Source organism: Zootoca vivipara, chromosome 4 (assembly GCF_963506605.1).
Source record: "Zootoca vivipara chromosome 4, rZooViv1.1, whole genome shotgun sequence".
Classification (NCBI taxonomy): Eukaryota; Metazoa; Chordata; class Lepidosauria; order Squamata; family Lacertidae; genus Zootoca; species Zootoca vivipara.
Window position 1 is genome coordinate 74,573,841 of NC_083279.1, and position 26,577 is coordinate 74,600,417.

Here is a 26,577-nt window from a genome sequence, read left to right on the forward strand (position 1 = left end):
CTTCCTGCTGGAGCAGTACCTATTTATCTACTTGCAATTTGACGCGCTTTCGAACTGCTAGGTTGGCAGGAGCTGGGACCGAACAATGGGAGCTCACCCCGTCACAGGGATTCGAACTGCCAACCTTCCGATTGGCAAGCTCAGTGGATTACACAAACCTCCTCTAATTATGTAAGTTTAAATGAAATAAAAAGAAAGATTAATATAAAAGCTTCATCCTGAATCCAATCCTGAAGCTGCTAACACAGCACAACAGCCCTTCTGGATCCGACCAAGACTCCATCTCGTCCAGTTCTAAACGATATTTATCACAGTGGTCATCCCATGAAAGCAACTTCCCATGTTGTGTTTTATTTCCCCACCCCACTCCAATCATCTGCTTCTATAAGGGAGGTATAGAAATCAATTGCATAGCAGACAAATTCATAAAGGAAAAGCTGTACAGTAAGAAATGTCACAATCGATTAAAAAAATGTACCTATGCATCTATTCTGCTTTCTTCCATTGCTCCTGCCATTTTCTAGATACATTATGAAAGCTTATGACCTTTCAACCTGGGGATATTTTAGGAACTTAATGATGGATTCCCCAGAAACTACGTCTGTTCGGGCCACAGTTATGTCTGAGAGTGACCAGTACCAGATGCTTTAGAAGATCTCCTGCAAGCTCCCTACAGCCAGCAGATGGGGAATAAATTGCTCTTACAAGGAGTCAGATCTTAATCTCTAGTAGTTAGAGATTGGATTTAGTCCTGAAGCATCTGTTTTTATATCCTTTTCAACATTTGGTAGCATTAAAACTCTAGTTGTCATTATTCATAGAGAGGTCTCATACGTGTCCTTAAATCACAGTAAAATTTTGGCCTCAGCTGCATCTTGTGGCAATGAGTCCCAGAAACCATTATTTTCATGCTTTCTTAAGATGAAACTCCCACTAGAGGCCAGAGCTCTTATCTAGGCATGGGAGATAAATTAAATTCAGTGCACCTTCTCACTTTCTAAATGCAAGGACTGAAACACAGTCCTCTCTTGAAATTCACAGTTTTCTGAATTTTGCAATGCGGTTTGCTAGCCAAAATACACATACAGCTGTACCTTGGTTGTCAAACGGAATCCATTCCAGAAGTCCATTCAAGTTCCAAAACATTTGGAAACCAAGGCGCGGCTTCTGATTGGCTGATTGGCCCTGGAAACAATGCCGACAGTCAAAACAGCTATTCGGCTTCCAAAAAAACGTTCGCAAACCAGAACACTTACTTCCAGGTTTGTGGTGTTCAGGAGCCAAAACATCTGAGTACTAAGAGGTTTGGCAACCAAGGTATAACTGTGCTGGGTTAAAGTGTGCATATAAATGTACATATTAGTGAAAATAGCATTGCGTCAGAGACGATTGCCCCGCAAAAAACAACAACAACTATACATGTATACTGTATATTCTGAGACATTTGCGCTAAAAATGATGGTGAATTTTCATGGCAACTTTTTTAAAAATCACAAAAATTATGTTGCAATTTGGAGAACTAAACTTAAGAATGGAAAAATGAGAAATTGATGGAACTTGAACTGGAAGATTTGCCCATCTCTACTCCTCCTCAAGCTCTGCTTTGTGTTCCTTGTGCCAAAACTTTTCCCAGACTGTTGCTATTTTCAGGTTTCTAATTGAGGTGTTACATTTTAAGCTGATTTGGCATTCTTGCACAATACCTCCACCCACCCAAAAGAAAATCTGGAGGGCATCAGATTGGCAAAGGCTTTCACAAAACACACTTGACTTCTCATTTGCCCCCTTTCTCATTTTATTGCTTCTTCCTCTACATCAAAACCACCCAGCATGGCCACTGACCCTTGTGGAGCACCATCTTGGTGCCAGATTGAGGGGCCAACGAAGAAGAGCCACCACCTTTGTCAGCTGGTTCAGTGGAAGCTCCTTCCATCTTTCTTTCCTCCATCCTTCCCTCTCCCCTTTCACTCGCTCCCTGTGAGCAGCAGGGAACCTTTCCATTAAGAAAACAAACCCATCACATGTTGAAGACACAATGCCGGAGCAAGGAGGGAGGTGACGGGGGCCGAGACAATGTATTTTTAGTCGTTTTGATAAATTATGGAGACGTGAAGCTGATAATTTATTGAAGAAGGGAAACGGGGGACTCTATGTAAATGTTTTCGGATGAATAATTAATGTGGCTTTCTAACATCAGGGGGTCTTTAATTAAGGCCTCTCCTCTGTTAAACAAGGCAAAGCAGACACACTTGGATATGTACGGCGGCTAATTGCACCTTTCCCATGTAAAGAAATGCAGCATCTTAGAAAGGAGGTGTGGTCTGCATCCAGAAAACAAGACAGCTCCTACCCAGGGAGAAGGCTGTGGTGCTTTTGTTTGGCCTGGTAGGCCCTGGGGTTGGCATTAAGTGTAACCTGCCTAGTGTTGGCAAGAGGCCACAGAGGAAGGCTGGGGAGGGTTCTTTTGAGCACTGTTGGAAGTCATGCAGGAGTCTTTGCAACCCAGCATGTTATCTGAGCCTCTGCTGTTCCATCGCTGCTGGTCCCTGTGGATATTTTCCTGGTTTGACGGCTCCTCCTCATATTGACTCTGTCAGAACCTCCCTGTGCAGCGGCAAGGGAGGCAGATCCCATTAGGAGTGGATCACAAGGATAAGGCAGGACCTGGCAGCGGTGGCAAGAAAGGCAGGGCAGGCCGCCATTAAGTCTCTTCACAGAGCTACTGCAAACACTAGCTGAATACCTTCTGAAGTTCCCTTGCTGAGGAAGTGATACCTAGGACACGGAAGGTGTGGAAAATTAGTGTTCTGGTTCCCGCCCAAAACATGACAGTAGGTGCACCTACTTGTAAGTGTGGGGTACTTTATTAAAGCAGATTAACAGTACAGACTCGGTGGCATGGAAAGAATCAAATAGAGGTCAGGGACACTTACAGGGCAAAGGGTTAACATGTGTAAGTCTAGTCTAGAACAAGGGCCAAAGATCAGAAGTCCATGATCAATAACAAGAAAGTCTGTACAGGAACTGCATAGTTGTTCCAACAAGTTTCCCTGCCTACTAGCCAAGCTTTTAAGCAGAAGATGCAGAAATACTCACAACCATCTGTCTCCTGGCCTGAAGGTGGGGAATGCGCCTCCTCTTTTTTTTTGATGTGCCACCTCTCCCTGGGAAACAACAGCAGCACATCAGGCTGCGCCCCAGAGTGCCCATGTCCTCTGATGGAAGAGAGCCCTCCACGGTTTCTGACAGTGCCCTCTCTTCCCTGGGCAGGGAAGAAGTCGCCTCAAGGATACTTGATTCTACAGCACAGCCAGACACGTCTGGAAGTGGCAGGGGGCCCCATCCACCAGGCTCTGCTCCATTAGCTCACCTCCCTCTTCTTCTTCACCCTCTTCCTCAGGTACCTGTCACTCCTGATCTAAATCCAAGTACTCTGAGGGCATTGTTACAGTGGGGAACTTAAGAACAGCCCTGCCAGATACCTATTTAGTCCAGAATCCTGTTTTCCACAGCGATCAGCCAGGTGCCTATGGTAATCCCACAGGCAGGACATGCGGAGAACTGTATTCTCCCACTGTTGCTCCCTGACAGCTGGTATTCCAGGAATGTATTGGATCCCAAAAAGAGCATACAGCCAAGGGCGTAGCCAGGATCAAAACTAGGGGGGGGGGCAAGCCATGATCATTCAGGGGCGGGGCCACAAAGTGGGAACGTGGGCGGGGCTACAGGGCCAGCTGGCCTGATGACATCGTGGTGGCGGCAGCGGCGGCAGCGGCCACCTTGTGCTTCTGGGGCTGGCAACGGCGGCGGCTACCCTGCTTGGCTGGAGAGGACGGGAGGGTCGGGCAGGCAAGAGGGGGTGACAGGGTGGGCGAGGGCAAGGCAAGGCACGGCCGCAGTCACGACGGCTCCGAGGCATTGCTGCATATCAGCATAGTATTTCAACCATGTTGTGGGTTCAAGCCCCACCTTGTGGGAAAAATCCTGCATTGCAGGGGGTTGGACTAGATGACCCTTGTGGTCCCTTCCGACTACAATTCTATGATTCCATTGATATATTACCATAGCATATGCATCATTCTGCTTTCTTGAATTGTCCTACTCCTAGGCATAGCAGCCAAATCCTAGAGGCCTAGGTGCCTCTCCCCCTCCCCAATTACTGGTAAATACCGTATTTGAAAGAGTCACCCCCCCATTTTGATGGGCTTTCTATGTGGGGCTTATCTGCCCCCCCCCAGTATTTTATTAAGGATGGAAGAGGGAGGGAAGGAAGGAATAATAGAGAGAGGGATAACTCATATTTGTGGGTGCCTCTGGGTGATGCTGTGAAGCTGGAACTCTGCAGCAAGAGGATGGGAGGGTCGGGCAGGGGAGAGGGGGTGGCAGGGCAGGCGAGGGCGAGGCAAGACAGGGCCGCAGTCTCGATGCCTCCGAGGCGTTGCTGCATATCAGCATAATATTTCAACCATGTTGTGGGTTCAAGCCCCACATTGGGGGAAAATTCCTGCATTGCAGGGGGTTGGACTAGATGACCCTTGTGGTCCCTTCCGAGTACAATTCCATGATTCTATTGATATATTACCATAGCATATGCATGATTCTGCTTTCTTGAATTGTCCTAGGCATAGCAGCCAACTCCTAGAGGCCTAGGTGCCTCCCCCCCCCCAAAGAAATTACTGGTAAATACTGTATTTTAAAGAGTCCTCCCCCCCCATGTTGATGGGCTTTCTATGTGGGGCTTATCTGCCCCCCCCCCCCAGTATTTTATTGAGGATGGAAGAGGGAGGAAAGGAAGGAAGAAATAGAGAGAGGGATAACTCACATTTGTGGGTGCCTCTGGGTGACGCTGTGATGCTAGAACTCTGCAGCAAGAGGAAGATACCGGTACACCTGTACAGGAGCCTTGTAAGCAGCTTTCTCTCTGCTTGATTTACAGCAGGCACGTCCAACAGGTAGATTGTGATCTACCAGTAGATCACTGGATGTCTGTGGTAGATCACTGCTAGATCACTGGCACCCCTAAAAAAGCTCACCCAAATTTTTTCTCCTCCCTAAAAAAAGCTGAACTATGACCCGAAGCCCTAAACAAAAATGGGCCTCCCTCCCTCCTAAAAGAAGCTCAACAAGTTTGACCTAAACCCCCCCAAACAGGGCTTCCCTTCCTTAAAAAAACTCAACAGCTTTGCCCTGAACCCCCCAAAAGGGGGTAGATCACTCCCAGTTTTTAACTCTGTGAGTAGATCAGAGTCTCTTGGGAGGTGGCCACCCCTGATTTACAGTATACAGATGCAGGAGGAGGGGCAGACTGGAACACCAATGCTTTTTATAAACATCACTGTGTCTATCAAAGCTACAGCCCCCCCTTCTTATTCACTTCCTTTTAGCCTTGCAGGGCCACCTTAAGTCAAACTGAATCCTCTGCACCCTCATTAAATCGCCAATAGAACTGTTAATGCGATCCCTGAATGCCCATTAACAACTCCCACTGAATAACAATAGGGTGAATAGGGTGGACCTTGCCTGAAGGGATATTCTGCTCCATTGTCTTAACTGCTTAAGTACTGGTAGCCACTTTGCTTTATTTATTTGATGTGTTTTTGTTACAGCTGTGTTCCCGCCCCCAGCAAGTGGAGAGCTGCTCTTGCTAAAGCAAAGCCCTTTCCACTTCAGTTTTTGGAGGGGCAAAGTATTGGTTATGGTCTGTAAAATACAATAATTTTTTGCTTCTAGGGGGGGGGCAGCTGCCCCCTCCTGCCCCCCCTGTCTACACCCATGCATACAGCTCTTGTGACTAGAGGCCATTTATAGCTTATCCTCCATGAAATACTCTAGAACCATCCAGGTTGGTGGCCATAGCCACATATTGTGGCAGTGAATTCTATAAAATTCTATAGGCTGACCTATTGTCAGTCCCAAATTGCTCAGGGTTTTAGCATTTAGATGGGGGGGGGACCCTGTCCCTATCCAATTTCTTCACACTATAAGGTGAGAAAACGCAAATTCTTCCCTGATTCTTCCAGGCATGGGCACAATGCTTCCTGCCTATATTGTGGCAAAGGTGAATCATCATCATCATCATCATCAACAACAACAACAACAACAACCACCACCACCACCACAGGATGTACCTGGCAGAGAAGTCATCTACAAACATACGAAATTGCCCTGTACTTGAGCATTTTCACACCTGGCTGGAGGCAGATCAACAGCAGGAATAACCATTGCATGCTTTCATTTAACCAGACACACCATGAAGCTGCTCTGCAGGAATAATTACATGGAGGAAACTATGATGGACTTTTCTATCAGGAAAGAAGCTGCTTTGGGGTGGGGTGATTTTGAAAGAGTGGTGGGGGAAGGGTGTCGCTTTTCAATAAATGGACATTTTTGCACCCCAGAATATTCTGGATTTCTGTAGTTGTTTGTTGTTTTCTTCAATGTGTGTTTTATGCCTGCATTTTTCAGAGTTGTTTTTTTTACACACATACTTCACTCACAGACACATACACAGAGTGCAGCTGTCAAGAACACTGTAGGTGGAAATGGGGTATAGAAAGGTGAGATTTTTGGAGTGTTTGAAGATAGGTTTTTTTAAAAAGAAAGAAAGAAAGAAAGAAAGAAAGAAAGAAAGAAAGAAAGAAAGAAAGAAAGAAAGAAAGAAAGAAAGAAAGAACCAGAATGGCAAGTAGCTTTTAAGACACTGCCCTGTGTTAAGCACATTTTTTTTACTACTGAAACATTAAAAAAATAAAGACAGGAAGCTACAGGAACATGGCTCCTGTCAGTTTCAGTTCATTTCAAGCACAGCTCTTGGAAATAGTCCTGGCTAGAATAATGAGCATCTGCTGCTCTCTACCGGTGAGCTGGAATGGTACAGCAAATGAAGTTACTATGAAAAAAAATTCAGGCAATACTTAGTCAAGTAACCGGTCAAATATTCATATTGCCTTCCAAACATGGCTGGAGTACAGTTGCCCCTGCCCCTGCTTACCGGAGCTAATGGGAGCTGGAATCAAACAGCTTCTGTAGGGCTGCAGGTTAACCCCAACAGAGACAAATGACACACCAGGTGAGGAAGATCTAACACCAAGTGTGATCTGGTTATGTGAAATGCCAAGCACCTTCAAATCTTTGTGATGCTTCAGCATGACTTCTCTCTATGACAGCATTGTGCCTCACCTGTCTTTTCCCTTTGTTCTAGCACAGTGTTGTAAGCTTTCAAAATCTGAAAGGTACAGTGCAGCCTGAGAGTCGGTGTGGCTGCTGAAGCCCTGTACAATAATAGTTAGTGAAGCTGTTTGGAATTTGGGTAAGGTAAATGATGACTCTCTCTTTCTCCTCTGCCTCCCCCCCCCAGTTTGCTTATGTTTTAGTTTCTTTTGGGGGGAGGGTTCCCCTGTGCTTTTTGTCCCATCCTCTCCATCTAAAAATCTGTCCTCAACCTTTGTGTTTAAATGTTGTGCTTTAACACCAAGAGACGTCACACAAGTCTTGCCCACAAGGCAATAATGTACTACTGAAGTGGGTGGCACACTGTGGGTGTGATCTGTGTGATGGCACATGAACTTTTTGCAGTTATTCCCCTCTCTCTACATGCATGCCTAAAACTGATATTTCATACAGAGACATACTTGCTTTCCTGCCATGTGCAGAATCCTCTTTCTTTTTTTCAAACTGTGCCACATTCCCTACCATTCAGAGATCAATTTTTTTAAAAAATCCCCACCTAACCTATATAGTTCCCTAAAATCAACAGGCTATAGTGGTTGCAAGTAAGGCTACAATTCTAAACACTTTAAACACAACAAACCCCTTTTCACAAAACACTCTGGAACAATTTAAAATATTATAATGAAACAATGTTCCACTAAAACCTGGCACTCCCTCACCCACAAATCCAACTTACTAGGGATTTAGCTCCACCACATGCAATCATATGCATGTTTACTCAAAAGAAAGCCCCATTGAATTCAGTGAGGCTTACTCCTAGGTAAGTGCATGTAGGGTAGATGCCTAAGTTTGCTGAACTTTGTTCTTACAGAAATCAGTGTGGCTTTATTAATGACTAGCTTGACATCAGTGGGACCTCAGCTCAATGATGGCCTCATTTGTACTATACATTTAAGGCACTATGATACCATTGTCAAACAGTCATGGCTTTCCCCAAAGCATCTTGGGAATAGCATCTTGTTTAGGGTGCTTAGAGCTGTTGTTAGGAGACACCCTATTTTCCTTCACAGTTCCCTGGGGAAAGGGATTGTTTTTTAAACCACTCTTCCTAGAACTGCAGTTCTGTGAAGGGAATGGGGGGGGTCTCCTAACAACTCTCAGCACCCTTAACAAACTGCAGTTCCCAGGATTCTTTGAGGGGGGAGGCATGGCTGTTTAAAGTGGTATCATAGTGTTTTAAATGTACTGTTGTACCTTGGATCCTGAATGCATTGCGAGTCGAATGTTTTGGCTCCAGAATGCCGCAAACCAGGAAGTGAGTGTTCCGGTTTGCGAATGTTCTCTGGAACCCGAACGTCCTCCGCAGATTCCAGTTGAGTGCAGGAAACTCCTGCAGCCAATCGGAAGCCGCGCCTTGGTTTCCAAATGTTCTGGAAGTCAAACGGACTTCTGGAACAGATTCCATTTGACTTCCAAGGTACAACTGTATAGTGCAGATTGGGTCTAACAGAGTCTAGATTCAACCAAGTGGCAACCTCCCTTATTTTCATATTAGACACAGTTAAACCTCACACTGTAGTATGGAGATGAACAAGTCCCCCCCCCCCCCCCGGCCGGGTGTCCCAATTCATTCCCTTTTCAGTCATGAATTCATTTCATACCCTTTGCACCTCAGTATCCATTCTATGCAAGTATCTCTCTCTCTCTCTCTCTCTCTCTCTCTCTCTCTCTCTCTCTCTCTCTCTCTCTCTCTCTCACACACACACACACACACACACACACACACAGAGAGAGAGAGAGAGAGAGAGAGAGAGAGAGAGAGAGCTTTGCATATCTGTAAGAGCTGAGGAAGAATGTCATACCTCTGCACACAGCAGTGTATAAAAAAGCATACATTCAAGCTCTGAACTCTGCTACTCCCACAAGCACAGAATAGGGATGACACCCCGTACACAGTTAAAGCATATTTCTAGATATGGAGAAACTTACATGGTGACCACATGATTGGGCGCAGAAACCTGGCATGGAAAATCTTGATGCTCCATAAGTATTTTATTGTATCTATCTATTTTTTAAAATCACATTTCTATCCCACTTTTCCTCGAAGGAGCTCAGAGGGGTATATATGGTTCGGTTCTGCCACATTTTATCACCACAAATCTGTGAGGTAGTTTAGGCTGAGACACAGTGACTGACCCAAGGTCACCCAGCATGCTTCATGGCCATAGCTGCCAAGTTATCCCTTTTTTAAAGGGATTTTCCCTTATGCTGAATAGGCTTCCTCGCGAGAAAAGGGAAAACTTGGCAGCTATGTTCATGGCTGTTTGGGGATTTGAACCCTGGTCTAAAAGTCCTGGGCCCATCACTCTAACTGCTAACAGTTCACAATGTGGTATGGAGATGAACTTATGGGTGGCAAAGCATGGCTGCTACGTCAAAAGTGTAAACTGAGTGTTCCAGTACATGCCTACGCAGAAGTAGGTAGGTCCAACTGAGTTCAGTGGGGCTTATTCCCAAGCAACTGGATATTATAGTGATAGGATTCCAGGGTTAGACATGGGCTCCTCAATTCCTTCACCAGGAACAAGTACAGAAAGTCAGTTAATTCTAGGTTGAAGTACAGTGGAACCTCGGTTTATGAACACCTCGGTTTACAAATTTTCGGTTTACGAACGCTGCGGACCCATCTGGAACGGATTAACTCACTTTCCATTACTTTCAGTGGGAAAGTTCGCTTCAGTTTATGAACGCTTCAGTTTAAGTACTCCGCGGACCATCTGGAACAGATTAATCCACTTTCCATTACTTTCAATGGGAAAGTTCACTTCAGTTTATGAACGCTTCAGTTTATGAACAGACTTCCAGAACCAATTGTGTTCATAAACCGAGGTACCACTGTATTGTAGTTAGAGTCCAGGCATATAGTTATGCAGGAGTAGTATTGTTAAAGAGAACCTATAAAAAAGACAAGGGACCCCTGGAGAATTAAGTGCAGTCAAAGGCGACTATGGGGTTGCAGCGCTCCTCTCGCTTTCAGGCCAAGGGAGCCAGTGTTTGTCCACAGACAGCTTTCTGGATCATGTGGCTAGCATGACTAAACCGCTTTTGGTGCAACAGAACACAGTGACGGAAGCCAGAGCACACGGAAATGTGGTTTACCTTCCCACCACAGCAGTACCTATTTATCTACTTGCACTGGCATGCTTTCAAACTGCTAGGTTGGTAGGAGTTGGGATAGAGCAATGGGAGCTCATGCAGATTCAAACCGCCAGTCTTCCAATCAGCAATCCCAAGAGGCTCAGTGGTTTAGACCACAGCACCACCCTATAAGCAGGGATGGGATGATACACTTTCAGGAAGCAAGTAGGTGGCAGTGTTTCACATGAGACATTTCTTCTGGATTTCTCCCTCTCTCACTTTCTCTGCACTTTACAGGGCACAAACCTACTTTCACTGCCTTTCATATTTAAAATGCTATACCTTTTAGCTTTCATCAAAATAACTACTCCATTATTTTGTGTTCTGCCCCTAGATTTCTTCTCTCTGTAGGAGTATGAACAGTATGACTTCAGACAGTTGGTTTTTATAATAACAAAGCAGCGCTTTTATCTCTGATCCTTTCATCTCTCTCTCTTCCTTTCAAAATGAAATTGGCAATCTGTTTACTCATGCCTTGTGAAGTAAACTGTCAGGGAGACAACTATCATCTCATCCCCCACCCAGACAAAGAAATATATTAGTTTAATAAATAAAATAGCTCAAGTATGGGTTTCTTCCCAGGCTTTAGCTACCAAAATGGCTTGTAACATAACACTACTAACAAATTTACTGCAGCATAACATGCAAGCAAGGGGCAACTGCCTGTTACACACCCAGAAATTTTGAGACTGATTGAGATTATATTTAAGGAGTAGGTTTAGCAAATGTGCAACTAGAAAAACTAATTTGTGTTTCCTTTCTGATACCCCCAGCCTTTCCCCCTTTTTAATAACTGATTAAGTACACTATTCCTGTAGCTGTGTGCGTGTGTGTGTTGTGTGTGTTGTGTGTGTGTGTGTTTAAAAAAAGTTGAAAATTTTGCCTTCCAACTTAAATTTCACTCTCTCCTGGTACCAGCAGTGAGATTTTACTGTTGGGAGAGTAACAATAGGATACCATTTAATAGTTATACAGACCTGTTGCAGGTTACCCCATTTCCATAGGTAATGGTACCATCCTGAGCACTACTACTTCATCCCGTACCATATATGCTCTGCTGGATTGCCAGCTGCTCAGAATACCAACTCTTTGGTATTTTGTCCTCTATTTTGTGTCTTCGGTTCATAATAATTGCAAAATATAGTGTTTTAGAACACAGCATTCATGAACCTGGTGCCCCCCCCCGTGTTTGGGTCTCAAGACAGCTGTGGGGAAGGGGAAGATGTTTTGTAGGCATCACTGCCTCACACAGTCCGATCTGGTATGACTTCCCATGTTCATACCAGCTTCCCATGTTCCCTATGTAGCTGCAAAGCAGACGCCCACATTATTTCTTACAGAAAACCTTCAGCCAAAATTATATCTCTTAAAATGGCTACTACCATAAGCAGTAATTTAGAAGACTGGTTTAGGTTTTGGTGATGGGAGTTTCAGTCCAAAATATTTGGCAGGGACCAGGTCGGCGAAGATGCTTTTAGAACATTAACAAATGCCCCTCGACGAAATAAGCTGATCTCCTGTTTTTACTTGGTTACAGACAAATTTAAAAAGTTAATAGCAAGTGCTCAAATTACAAGGGAACGTGGGGGGGGGCGACCCCTTTCTATTTTGCTCTGTCCTCCCTGGCTATTATTCTTAGTATTCCCACATTGCAGAGGGTTGGACTAGGTGTCGGGGTGACCATGGGCGCTCTCTTCCAATTCTACAATTCTAGGATGAAGCGGGAGGGCAGTGCTTGGAGGATGATCGAAAAATGGGTAAGGTTTCAGAGACAAGCTAATTCCCAGTCTGCCAGAGCAGCGCACTTCCACCCTCAAAAAATATGGCCACCCTGGGTACCAACTGCCCGGTCGCCAATCAGCTGGCCCGCTCGGAATGCCCGCGCCTCCGTTCCGCGCGCGAGCGAGCGCTCTCTCTCTCTCTCCCATTGGCCGGCACGAGCGCGCAACCGAAAGTCCGAGGGGAGGGGAGGGGCGAGAGCAGCGCTTGGGGCGGTTGCCATGGTAGCTACGGCGCTCCTTCCGCTGTCCCGTAGGGGACAGAACGCGTAAGAAGCGCACGGAGCGCGCCGGGCAGCAAGGGATGCGACGCGCCTTGGCTCCAAGATGGCAGAGCCGGGGCCGGGGCCGGGGCCGGGGCCGGGGCCGGGGCCGGGGCCGGGCTCCCCGGAGGAGCAGGTGAGGAGCAGCCGGAAGCGCGGGAGGAAGGGAAACGGGAGCAACCTGGAGAGGCCATCTCCCCAAATGTGACCGATGGATGGATTAACGCGCTCCGTTTACAAAATTACCTGGGCTGCTTTGCTTACGCAGTGACCGCAACATTGGCAAAGCCTCCTTTCTCCGCTGTCCAGTATTCAGACACACTCGCCTCTTGTGGGTGGCCCCCATCCACACTTGCTCCATGGTAGCTCAGGGGTCTACAGTAGCCTCCCCATCCCAATAACGTATCACTTTCCAACCCCTCCTTCCGTCTCCAAGGCTGGCCCTCCAGATGTTGAGGGACTACAGAACCCATCATGCCTGAGCGCTGGTCATTCTGACGGGGCTGATAGGAATTGTAGTCCCAACAGCTTTTGGGGAGGGCGCAGAGTCCTCTCCCTCCCTCATGGGCTCTTTTTTGCCCACTGGCGGTTGTATGCTGGATTGATGCTCTTAACAGCCCTTTACTGTTTTGGACCTCATGTGTTTGCTAACTTTCTGTAACAGGGTGGCTCTCTCCAGCCACCAAATCTTACAGAGCAAGTTGCATTTACTCAGAAGTAAGACCTGCAAAGGTCCACAGCGCTAGCTCCCCGGGCAAATGCACATAGGACTGCAGTGTTAAAAAGGCAGGAAATGTTAGACTGAAAACAAGACCGCTGTGTATGATTTAAAGCATGCTGTTAATAGAGTGCTTAATCTCACCATGGATTCGGTTGCCCAGTGTTGTTTCTTTAATTCATTTAACCCTTCCTTTGCGGGAGCTTGGGAAGCATGCATGTCACCCTCTCCCCCAGCTGTGGAGAAGACAAAGCGGTTTGTTGAGAAAATGTGTGAAGTAGGTTAGGCTAAGAGAACTGCTCACCCTCAGTGACCCAGCGAGCTTCAGCACTGAGTAAGGTACCGTATTAACTGGAGCAGCTGGGATGAAGATGGATATAATTCAGTGCAAGGTTAATGTTTTGAGCAGGTATCTGTATATTTACATGTATGTGCACTTGAGTGAAGATGCATTTACGTACTTCTCTCCCCTGTTTTGTCATTGCTGTTCATGTGTGAACTCACTATAAGCCTTATGAGTTATTTCCGTTGAATTCTGGGAGACTGTCAGAGTAGTAAGTAACTCCTCCAACCAAGCCACACCTGTGAGTCGGCTCTGTAAGAGCTAGCTTCCTGCATCATAGCATTTTCTCTTAAAAGGGCCACATGCCAAATATTTAACTGATAATAGAAGAGGAAGTGTTGGAAAATTCAGTTGCTAGGTTGAATTGAGATAAAGAAATTTGATGCTGTCATTTAGGACTTTGAAATGTGTCATTCCCCCCTCCCCCAAAAAAAAATCTGTGCAGGGTTAGTGCCTGTGCATTTGGGCTGCAATCCTATGCACATTGGCCCAATGGAAACTACAGGGGGAATTGCTTCTGAATATACATGCACAGGATTGCTCTGTAAACATATTTTTCCAGGACCATTGAAAGATTGATAAAGGGTCTCCAGTATTTCTTACCTTGGGTATTTGGATCCAGCATGCCTCTTTCCAAACTGATGAAAGTCAGTTGCCGTATTCTATGCTTGACAGCCAACAAGGATCTCCTGTCTTTCATCTTGTAGCTTTACTGTCTCTGCCTTTTTTATTGTGCTCTGTGACAGGTTCTTAGTGATAATATACCAAGAACTAATAAACTGGGAGGCAGGTTTGTGCTATTCCAAAAACGAACACACAAACCTACAGTTCTGTCTCTCAGCCTGTTCTAGCCTTTCACACCTCACCTACTCTTATCAGCTTGCCCCAACCCCAGTATCAAGCTTCCCATATTGTGAACCCCCGATGCTAAAATGCCACATGTTGGCATACACACCCCTTTCTGCTAGCAGATACCATCTTTGTCTCCCAATGTTTAAAGCAACAGGTACCTATCTCTGTGTGTTGGAAATAAGCCTTGAATATGTTGCAGTGAGCATAGCAACACACAATCTTAAGAGATACAGATTCAGGTAGGTAGCCATGTTGGTCTGACGCAGTCAAAATATATGTATAAAAGAAAAAAATTGTCCAGTAGAGAACTGAAGGGCACTGCTGGGATCATCAATGCTAGCCATTCTCTTCCAGCTGTCCACATATTTGGCTTTCATGTGAGGGGACTTGATGTGTGTACAGCAGTTCATGTGTGGAGCCCCTTCACACACTGGCCACATGTAGTGTTTGGCAGTTTGGCAGCTGTGCTTACTGGCAAGGGAAAGGATTAACCTTCTCAGTCCCACAACTCTCCTCATGTATTTTTTGCGCAAGGGTAGGATTACATCTGAGGCCTACAGAGTGCAAGAACTATGCATGCGCCTCTTTTCTGCATAATAACTTCTTGCTTGTTATGTATTGTAGCTACAGCCAGAAAGAGTTCTGATTACTGAGGGGCAGGAGCATCCTGAACCACCACAATCTATTGCTGAAGCGGAAAAGAGAAAAGCCCCAATTCTTGAAGTGGTATTGTCCATGGATGAGACACAAGAACCTATCATGGAGGAAGCACCAGAACCTATTGCAGGGGAAGCACCTGAGCCTATCGCGGAGATAGCAGCAGAACCGGACATGAGCAAGGCTCCAGAAATTGTCACGGAGGAGATACCAGAACCTACCCGCCCAGCATTTCAACCTGTTTCATCTTTGGAAGGTCTTGGCTCTATACTCACTCAGCAACATCAGAGAGGAGTTGTATTTCCACGTGGTTTGGTCAGATCGGCAGAAGGCATCGTGATCCCTGAAGAATTTGTGCCCCAACAAGTACCGTCTCAGGAAATGGTGCCTCCAAAAGTGGAACCTCCAATAATAGAAGAGCAGCCTGCCCCAACAACTGTTTCTTCTGTGGACTTCTCCCAGGAGATGCCTGTTGTGTATCAAGATCCCTTTGAAGTTTCACTTAGGTACATGGAGAGGCATAATATTCTGCAGATATTTCAGGTGAACCCCTCCCTTCTTGCCTTTTCTGTCAAAGCTGCCTTCACTTCTGCATAAGCGTGCACAATGGCTGTTCTGAACCAACCCAGCCAGTTCCTTTATACACAGTGGTTTGAGGGGATCTCTTAGAATTTGGGGGACGTTACTAGCCCATATCCTCTTTTGAGAGTACTCTGCATTATATTCCAGCCACAAGAATGGTGGTGGAAGGCTTTTGTCCCATGGATCAAGATCTCTGAGACCTATTCCTTATCTTTAGGACATCTGAGATCTAGTCTCTGTCTCGAGAGCCAGTGTGGTGTAGTGGTTAAGAGCGGTAGACTCGTAATCTGGGGAACCGGGTCTGTGTCTCCGCTCTTCCACATGCAGCTGCGGGGTGACCTTGGGCTAGTCACACTTCTCTGAAGTCTCTCAGCCCCACCCACCTCACAGAGTGTTTGTTGTGGGGGAGGAGGGGAAAGGAGAATGTTAGCCGCTTTGAGACTCCTTTGGGTAGTGATAAAGCGGGATAACAAATCCAAACTCTTCATCTTTCTTCCTCTTCTTCCTCTTCTTCTTCTTCTTCTTCTTCTTCTTCTTCTTCTTCTTCTTCTTCTTCTTCTTCTTCTTCTTCTTCTTCTTCTTCTTCTTCTTCTTCTTCTTCTTCTGGAATACAGTGATGGAGCATCTAGATTACAACTCCCATCCTTACCTAGCAAAGCCAGTGGTCAGGGATGATGGGAACTGTAGTCTGAAAGCAGCTGGAGGCCACTGTTTGGGAAACACTGATCTAGCCCTTCAGCTATTGTTGGACTCCAGCCACGGTCAGCTCCAGCAAGCATGGCTAATGGTCAGGGATGATGGGAGTAGTAGCCCAGCAACCTCTTGAGAGCACCATCTTGGCTGATATTGACCTCACCATTTGTGGTTTCCTTCCAGTGGGACCCGGAATATTGGTGGTGTTGCATTCCTAGTTGCTGAACCACGTTCTGCTGCAGGGGTGGGGAAAACTATGGCCCTCAGGATGTTGCTTGGTTACAGCGCCCATCATCCTGGACCATTGGCCATGCTGGCCAGGGCTGATGGGACTTGGAGATGAGCAGCATCTGGAGGGCCATGTGTTCTCAGCCTGCTGCACTGCATCACACACACACACACACACACACACACAGACAGAGAGAGAGAGAGAGAGAATCTTATAAAATGGTCCCTGTGAATTCACATAGGAAGATACTTTTAAAATTTATAGTAATGGAACACATTCCAGTGGTGAGACAGGGGGTTGCTGCCGCTCAGAAAAGAATAGAAAGTACCTTGTTGCATGAGTGCATATTTTCCCCTGCACTTCTCTGTACAGGGGCATCTCTCTCTCTCTCTCTCTCTCTCTCTCTCTCTCTCTCTCTCTCTCTCTCTCTCTCTCTCTCTCTTCCTTGTTACAGGTAGGTAGCCATGTTGGTCTGACGTAGTCGAAACAAAAAATAAAAAAAAATTCCTTCCAGTAGCACCTTAGAGACCAACTAAGTTTGTCATAGGTATGAGCTTTCGTGTGTATCTGAAGAAGTGTCCATGCACACGAAAGCTCATACCTATGACAAACTTAGTTGGTCTCTAAGGTGCTACTCGAAGGGATTTTTTTATTTTCTCTTTTCCTTGCCATTTTGGTGGTTTAGTAGTCCTAGTGCTGTTGCTTTTAAATGCAATCGTGGGGTTTTTTTTATTTAAAAGGGAAAGAAAAATGAAGAGATTGACCTAGAAACCATTCTGTACATCAGTGCAAACCAGTATGTCAAGTACAATAATTGGATTAGTTGCATCACAAAGAAATACAACGGTATCAATTGTACAAAATCTAATTCGACGTTTCTTTATTTTTAAATTCTTTGTTGCCTTTCCTGAGAGCAACCCAAAGGTAACATACAATGATACAAGACATAGAAGACCCACATTACAACATACGATAATACAAATGATAAAACACAGAGAAAAATAATCCAAATAGCAGCAAAAAAAAGCCCCAAACACAACTATGCCAGGCATTGCAATAATCCTAGATGGCAGCAAACCAAAACCTAAACAAGCCTTTTCAGAATAAAATGCCTGAAGTGTTGGCCTGCAATGAAAGGAAGCAAATGGAAAAAGAGGAGTAATGCAAGTTAAAGATGCTCTGTTCTCCAAAGCAAAGCATGCACATTTGTGAAAACTGAAATATATTTTTGAAATATAGTTGTTCCCAGCATAGTTTTCTTTGCAGAAATTCATATTCCTGTTCTCCAACTTTCCCTTTCAAAACAAAACAGTATTCTCAATTTTTAATGTTATTAAATGGTTTAGAAAAGCCAGCTACCATATTTGGTAAGTTGGTAATTTATTGTCCAAAACATTGTCCATAACCCCCTTTTTAAAATACTATCCTTGAAAATCAATTTTAAATTCAAAAAGTAAAAATAAGAAAGATGCCCAGTTGCACTTCAGCTGTGGTATCTGCCCCATTGGACACAAATCAGTCAAAAGTGTCCAGATATCATTACGCCTACCAAGAATGGCATCTCTTCACCCATTTCTGTTGCATTGAATGTAGCATATGGGCTTCTTGATGAATCCTTTTGAAAGGCTCAGAGTTTGCATATACCGGATTTATTTTTGCTTATGGGCCTGTGATCTTGGTTAGTTCACTCAGTATAAACTCAAGTTCAGACATAACAGGGGACTCTGGTTTAATATAAGCCACCAGTGAAGCGCCAACAGGAGGAATGTGCAAGCCTGGCACTTTGGAAAATAGAGACAAGAACAGGCAAAGGAAAGTAGGAAGAAACCACAGGACAGTGTCATTAATAATCATTGAACTGGTCAGAAAAGATGATCCAAACCAGCTCAGTGAATGTGTACTGTATCCAGATAGGCTCTACTTGGAGTAGACCCACTGAAATGAAGGCACTTAATTTAGTCATACCCATTAATTTCAGCAGGTCTACTATGAGTATCACTGATATTGGATACAACCCATAGCACTGGGTTTGGGTTTTTTTTTGCCCTAGTGACTTTGGGTTGTTGATGTTTATATGCTGTTGCTATGATGGTTATATCTGGTCTGTTTGATTGATAGTTGTTTTTCTAAAGTTGTAAGTCACTCTGGGGACCCTTGGAGACGCAGGATAAAAATAACTTAATAAACAATTACAGGCAGTTAGTTACATATTAATATATTTCAACTTCCAAGTGCAATGTGCCTACCATTATTGCTTGATATATTGCTTTTCTAAATATTCATCTACTTAAACAATTGTGCAATTGAGGAAAGCAGTTGAAATTTGAAATAATCTGAAATGAATCGTGTAGATTTCTAAATACTGTGTTATTTTATCTATCTTTCTAAATAAATAAATTGCTCAATAAACAAATCCTATATTGGGCCTGTAATAGATGCACTTGCACTATGTAACTTGCAACTTGCAGTTTTCATAGAATCATAGAATTGTAGAGTTGGAAGGGACCTCCAGGGTCATTGAGTCCAACCCCCTGCAATGCAGGAATCTCAACTAAAGTATCCATGACAGATGGCTATCCAACCTTTGCTTAAAAACCTCCAGTGCAGGAGTCTAGCATCTCCCAAGGGAGTCTGTTTCACCACCAAACAGCTCTTACTGTCAGAAAGTTCTTTCTGATGTTTAGTTGGAATCTCCTTTCTTACAGCTTGAATCCATTGGTTCGAGTCCTACCCTCTGGAGCAGGAGAAAACAAGTTTACTCCATCTTCCATGTGGCAGCCCTTTAGATAGTTGAAGATGCCTGTTATATCTCCTCTCAGTCTCCTCTTTACCAGAAGAGGAGCCCAGAACTGTGGCGCCCAGAACTGGACACTGTTCTGCAGGTGTAGTCTCACCAAGGCAGAATAGAAGTGGGACTATTAGTTCCCTTGATTTGGGCACTATACTACTGTTGGTACAGGCTACAATAGTATTAGCTTTTTCATTTTATTTTTTTGCTGCTGCATCATACTGCTGACTCATGTTAAGCTTATGGTCCACTAAGACTCCTTTATCCCTTTCACATGTTCTGCTGGCAAGCCATGTGTCCCCCATCGGGTTCTTCTTGCCTAAGTGCAGAACCTTACATTTGTCCCAACAGAGTTTCATTTTGTTGGTTTTAGCTTAGTTCTCCAATCTGTTAATGTGGGAGTGTGTGAACATTTCAGGTTATCAAGCATATGTGTTAGAGCACCCGGGATTTTGCTGTACGGTAGACATTTTTCAGGAAAGATAAAATGACACACCATGTCTGTATTTGTAAATAATACATATTATGTATATCCCATACCTTTCCCATCCTGAAAAACAAACAAGCTATTCTTGCCTCTGGCAATATAATTTTGTATCTTTTCATTGTTTGCCGTCGGGAAAGGAGTGTAATGACTTCTGTCTTTCTCACTCAGGAGATCACTGAAAATCTGGTGTATGAGAAGCCTGAGAAGCCATTAGAATTCATGTTGAGACAGGTATGTCGTCCCTGCAAGGCACACACTGCTTGACTGTTATGCCTCTCTGAAGAAGCAGAAAAGGGGCATTGGAGCTGAGAAATATATTTTTCTTGCTTTAGGCTGGGAAAAGAGAGCGGGCAGTTACAGAAAATGAGAACCATAACATCCTAGTGCTTATAAGTACAGAATTGTATTCTGGAAGGAAAAGACACTGCGGGGTGGAAGATGCTATAGAAGACATACCAGATGTCGCTCAGTTTAAAGAAGAGATGACTTCCTCTTTTGGGAAGATGGGCAGCTCAGTAGCAGAGCATCTACTCTGCATGCAGATGGTCTCAGGTTCAATCCCCAGCACCTCCTGGTAGGGCTGGGAGAAATCCCTGCCTCAGTCCCTGCAGAGCTGCCACCATTCAGTGTAGACAATACATAGGTGATCCTGCAAGCTTGGTGAAACTTCCACGGAAGATGGCAGTATCTAAATATACTATGCAAAACCACCTCTGCCACCAGCTCCCCTCGTGTTGTGCTTAGGTTTGGAGAGGTGAATCTTGTCTGGACTGCGACAGAGAGAAAGAGCGAGTTAAATTTCCCAGAGATTTAAATGGCCAAGGCTTTCCCCAGCAGTTATTATGCACATAAGAAACATGGGCATTTATTTCCATTCACATCTGATTTGGCCGTCAGTTGAGGATTGGGGTTAAAGATGTATATTTTTAATTAAAAAACATTAACATGCTGCAAGTAGCTAATACACTGACTGATGCTCTCTGGATTCATTTTTTGTTTTCGCTGCTTCCTTAGGTTCAGAATATGATAATGAAGCAGGCGTCTCAGAGACATAAAGAAGACGACGGGCCAGTGTAAAAGATGAAGACCCGAAAGCTCAATGAGCTGCTCTTGGACGCTGCCCTAGGTGGAACAAGTTCCAGTGCTGCCCTCCCACATGCTCTGTCTATGCAAATTCTATAGATTTGAATGCTGTCGGTGGTAGCTGATTTCTTCCAGCGTGGGTGCTGTGCTGGGTGGGTGTTCTAGGACGATAGGAAGTACATAGTTGCACCGGTTCGCAGAATGTCACATGCCTTTTAGGAAGCCACCAAGGTACTCGCCATCCAGTACTAAGACAGTAATCCTACAAGCCCTTTACACGCACTGACTGTCATAGTAAGAGCTGATCTACATATCCTGCAGAATCAGATCATGCTGTCTTTGCGGGATTGGCCCATCTCAGATTGCAAGGAGGGGGACACACACATTTTGAATGTGTTCCCATGGGGGGAGGAAACCCTTTCTGCGCATAAAAAGTTAAGGTTTGAGGAGGAATTGCGCTTTGGTAGTCTTTGCCCTGTGAGACCAGTTCCATATGTACAAATACAATTATTCCCCACCATACAGGAGCTTTCAGGTACATGATCCATCACTTGCAGACCAAAGTAGTACACTCTGGGGGAAATGGTATCACATGATGCAGCTGCATGTGTAAATCAACTGGAATATTTGTGAATAAATAGTCTCAGGGTCAGTATGCAAGTCTCCCAGCAGTCAAGCAACGTGGTTTCCTCACATTTAGATAAAAGTAATTAATTTTTTGGGGGGGGGTCGGGGACTATTTAGTAATGATGGTGATGAGACTATATTTAACTGATTTGTGAATTGTAATAACTTGGGGTGAAGCATTAATAATTTTAAACCAGGCTTAACTAAATATGAATTAATGTCTAGGTGTTAGAATGTATCTAGAATTCTGCTTGTTAGGAAAAAAATTGCAATCTTCTGGTTGTATGGTGCTCTGAATGAGAGCCCATTTATCTAATTCAATTAATGCTGGTACCCCTTCCCCCCAAAAATTTTTTTACCTTGGGCTTTAAAACTGATGGATGCTTGCAGTTGCCTAATTTGTAATATGTTCCCCATTCTGGAGATTAAAGAAAGGGCAGTGTCTGTTGATTCTTTGCAGTAATTGGACTCAGAATTGGTGGTGTGTTGCTATAGTTGCCAAGATACCTGTTTGCCTAAAGTGGTCTCTTATGAATTACATAATTCTCTCTCAGTTCTGTAATTAGCAAGAGCCCAACCATTGTTGGGCTCCATCTCCCATCAGCCCCAGCCAGCATGATCAAAGATGGGTGGGAGCTGCATCTGAATGGCCACAGGATCCCCACTTCTGCCTAGCATATTCTAAATCCATAGGAATTCAGTTCAATCCAAGGTACTCCATTTCCTGCTTCTGCTGATGGGATTCATGCTTCAGAGAGACCTGTTTAGTTATTTGCTGATGGGGGAAAAAGGATTATTTCCCTATGTTCTCACAATGTACAGGAACCAAACAACTTATATTCAGATTTATTTGTTGTTAGCTTTTAGGTCAAGAATCGATGGGTTGGTCTTTGCTAAAAAAATAATTAAAGAATTTTAAATTGTTCTGGTTTTCTAAGCAATTTTTATCTATGTCCAACTACTGATCATGTGCAAGGCAAAGGCTCTGATTCCATTTAATAAATTTATTTTGCTACAGTTACCTTCTGTGTTTTACGCATTTGGTTCAATGTCTGATGCTTGTAAGATTCCCAGGTCCAAATCTTGAAGGCTCTTTTATACCTAACAGGTTGCAGCCCACAGAACATCCATATACCTTTTTAATCCCCCAGTGCAGTGGGAGACAAGGCTGCTATGGCTTCTTCTGGCCACTGTATCCATGGTCCTACTGTCTGTCCCTGCCTGTGCATGGCACCCCCGGATTCCTGTTTATTACAACAAGTGTGTCTGAGAGAAAGACACATATATAGTGGGCAGCCACTATATATTGTTTCCTGGTGGATTGGAAGCTACCCAAGGTCCATATGTGTTTCCCAGATTGCATCCTGGCAACCAAAGTAGTTCCAGGACATTAAGACAATATACAGCACGGTTGTGTTGTTGTTTAGTCGTTTAGTCGTGTCCGACTCTTCGTGACCCCATGGACCAGAGCACGCCAGGCACTCCTGTCTTGCACTGCCTCCCGCAGTTTGGTCAAACTCATGTTCGTAGCTTCGAGAACACTGTCCAACCATCTTGTCCTCTGTCGTCCCCTTCTCCTAGTGCCCTCAATCTTTCCCAACATCAGGGTCTTTTCCAAGGATTCTTCTCTTCTCATGAGGTGGCCAAAGTATTGGAGCCTCAGCTTCACGATCTGTCCTTCCAGGGCTGATTTCCTTAAGAATGGATAGGTTTGATCTTCTAGCAGTCCATGGGACTCTCAAGAGTCTCCTCCAGCACCATAATTCAAAAGCATCAATTCTTCGGCGATCAGCCTTCTTTATGGTCCAGCTCTCACTTCCATACATCACTACTGGGAAAACCATAGCTTTAACTATACGGACCTTTGTCGGCAAGGTGATGTCTCTGCTTTTTAAGATGCTGTCTAGGTTTGTCATTGCTTTTCTCCCAAGAAGCAGGCATCTTTTAATTTCGTGACTGCTGTCACCATCTGCAGTGATCAAGGAGCCCAAGAAAGTAAAATCTCTCACTGCCTCCATTTCTTCCCCTTCTATTTGCCAGGAGGTGATGGGACCAGTGGCCATGATCTTGGTTTTTTTGATGTTGAGCTTCAGACCATATTTTGCGCTCTCCTCTTTCACCCTCATTAAAAGGTTCTTTAATTCCTCCTCGCTTTCTGCCATCAAGGTTGTGTCATCTGCATATCTGAGGTTGTTGATATTTCTTCCGGCAATCTTAATTCCGGCTTGGGATTCATCTAGTCCAGCCTTTCGCATGATGAATTCTGCATATAAGTTAAATAAGCAGGGAGACAATATACAACCTTGTCGTACTCCTTTCCCAATTTTGAACCAATCAGTTGTTCCATATCCAGTTCTAACTGTAGCTTCTTGTCCCACATAGAGATTTCTCAGGAGACAGATGAGGTGATCAGGCACTCCCATTTCTTTAAGAACTTGCCATAGTTTGCTGTGGTCGACACAGTCAAAGGCTTTTGCATAGTCAATGAAGCAGAAGTAGACGTTTTTCTGGAACTCTCTAGCTTTCTCCATAATCCAGCGCATGTTTGCTATTTGGTCTCTGGTTGTATTACAGCACGGTTGTATTCATGGACAAAGCTCAAACACTCACTGCCCTTCACCCCCAGTACAGAGGGATGCAGTAAATGCCCTGCTTGCTGCAACAGACAGCAGAATAAAATGGCAAGTGGACCATTTAAGTCAGGCATCCCAAAACTGCTGCCCTGCAGATGTTTTGGACTACAACTCCCATGATCCCTAGCTAATAGGACCAGTGGCCAGGGAAGATGGGAATTGTAGTCCAAAACATCTGGAGGGCCAAAGTTTGGGGATGCCTGATTTAAGGACTATTATCATTATACTAACATTAATATCCTGCCTTTCCTCCAAGGAGCTCAAGGTGGGTTCTCCCCTCTCCCCATTTTTTTCTTACAAGAATCCAAGGTAGATTAGGCTGAGAGGTAGTGGCTGTCCCAAGATCAGACGAATAGCTTCATGGCTGAGTGAGGAGGCCCTGCTCCTGCCTGCTGTCTCACTCATCAAAAGTCTTTGAAGTTGCAGGAAGAATCTCTTGTGTATGGACCAGACAATGGTTAGAATCATTGCAAACACTAATAGCAACCTCATTTCCCCAAGAATTAAGTTTGCTTAAGTAGCCAAAATGGCACCACCTTTGTCCAAGAATGAGATAACACCAGACTTGAGGAGCCCTGAGATTTGCAAGGTTTCAAAAAATAAAATTTTCAGGGGGCGGGGAGAAAACATTGGAGGCTAACCCTAGCCCTCTCCCAAAAATCAGCACAGCTCAGCAAGGACTAAGCATGCTTAATGACAACAGAATGCTGACTGACTTGGGAAGGAATAGGAATGGAGGGTGGTAAAGAAAGCAATGGAATGAGATAGCTGGGATCCTGAACAGGTTGTAGATCCCGTGCATATTCAACACTTAAGAAGCAAAGGTGTAACTTTTGCATTTTTATTTGTGACCACTAGGTAGCAGCAAGAGGTCGCAGAGCCCTCTTACTAATTGGTAGTTTGGCTATAAGGTACATAAAGTAATGTGGCAGTTAACAAGGTCACACATGTTGAAAAGCTGGCATGCCATAGGGAAAGACCTTCCTGGAACTGGTTGCTTCCGTTAAGTCTAAAATACAGGTGTCCTCCAAGGTTTAGGAACCTTACAGCTGCAAAAACATAGTGCTGATGTCCCCACTTTTTTTTTTTAAAAAAAATATTTTTATTAGGTTTTTCATTTTATACTTTGTCACATGTCAACGAAATCCAAACATCACTTACATCTTTGCTCATCCTGAGCCTCGACTCCCCCCCCCCCACTCTCTGGCTTCTTAGGTATACACTTTCGTCTTAGCATTCCTATCTCTCCCGATTTACCTTCTTTTATCCTTAAAGAAATTTACTTCTGTGTTTGTAAACCAGTTCCACATATCAGCATTACAAAATATTTTAAGTCAAACCTGCAAATGTTTTCAAATGTTTACAATGTTCTTTCATATCTACATATATATATATATAAATGTAAACTGGGCTTGTGGTTTTCACCAAAACTGCTGGACCGATTTAGGTGAAATTTTGACACAGCATCACATGCGAATGTCCGAAGGCTATAGGAAAGTTTGCTAAGACAGATGTGTCACCTACGCCAGGCAAAACCCCAAAAACCTTGTGTTTCAAAACACACCACTCAGACAAAAATGCATGCTGGGAAACAAACCAGAGTGCAAACCAGCACCCTCTAGTGGCAGCTACACTGGTACTGCACCTATAAAACCTTCCCTCTCAATGGCACCTCGCCTCCCATTTACATACTAGGCTGAAGCCTTTACAGACTAGGCCGAATGGAGGTACTGACTCACCTGGGTGGGGGTTGGGGGGAGGAGGGGAAGGGATAGGTCAGGACATGGCGGGGCCAGTCACAGGGATGAGCCGGGGGGGGGAGAGGGTGTGTGATGCATCATGGGTCGGGACAGGCTGGGGGGGGGAATGACAGGGATAAGCTGGTGGGGGGGGAGGAGGGGGCGGGATACGTCATGGATCGGCACAGGGTGGGGGCAGTCACAGGGATTAGCCACAGCAACGCGTGGCAGGAACAGCTAGTATTGTATAAATTTACTCCAGTCCTTTTCAAGCAACTCGTCACGCTGGTCTTCCCTGTCAGCTTTGCCAGTTCTGCATATTCAATCCTTTTAGTCTGCCATTCTTCCAAAGTTGGAAGTTCCGGCTGCTTCCATTTCTGAGCTAAAAGTGTCCTCACAGCCGTAGTAGCATACATAAATAGAGTTACGTCTTTTAAAGCAATTTCTTCACCTATTATACCCAAGAAAAACGCATCTGGTTTTTAAATAAAAGTATTTTTGGAAACCTTTTTTAATTCATTATATATTGATATACCCGCTTTTAATGTCTTCTAAAATGCTCAGAAAATAAAACTGGTTTGAAGTTTCTATTTTAAACTATTTTAAAGAACTATTATTAAAACCAAGCATTGACATGGTGCTTTCTAGTTTTCAAAGTGCCTCACATTTCACCTATGACAATATTGTTATCCATACAAATGAAACTCCACAGCGCTTAAAAAAAGAAGAGCATTTCC

The 26,577-nt window shown here is 44.5% G+C and overlaps 1 protein-coding gene across 1 annotated transcript; it reads left to right on the top strand.

Moving 5' to 3' along the window:
• Positions 1-14,950: 14,950 nt before the first annotated feature.
• Positions 14,951-21,721, top strand: TEX55 (testis expressed 55). The gene is made up of 3 exons (XM_035115449.2): positions 14,951-15,522; positions 19,927-19,989; positions 20,773-21,721. Exons 1-3 carry the CDS (start codon positions 15,058-15,060, stop codon positions 20,833-20,835), a joined length of 591 nt encoding a protein of 196 aa, XP_034971340.2. The 5' UTR covers positions 14,951-15,057; the 3' UTR covers positions 20,836-21,721.
• Positions 21,722-26,577: the final 4,856 nt, after the last annotated feature.

Excerpts from the sequence above, each read along its gene's own strand:
- TEX55 (XM_035115449.2), top strand. The coding sequence starts at position 15,058 with ATGGATGAGACACAAGAACCTATCATGGAGGAAGCACCAGAACCTATT. Across the intron at positions 15,523-19,926 it reads ATATTCTGCAGATATTTCAG|GAGATCACTGAAAATCTGGT; the intron begins GTGAACCCCTCC and ends TTTCTCACTCAG. Across the intron at positions 19,990-20,772 it reads TAGAATTCATGTTGAGACAG|GTTCAGAATATGATAATGAA; the intron begins GTATGTCGTCCC and ends CTGCTTCCTTAG.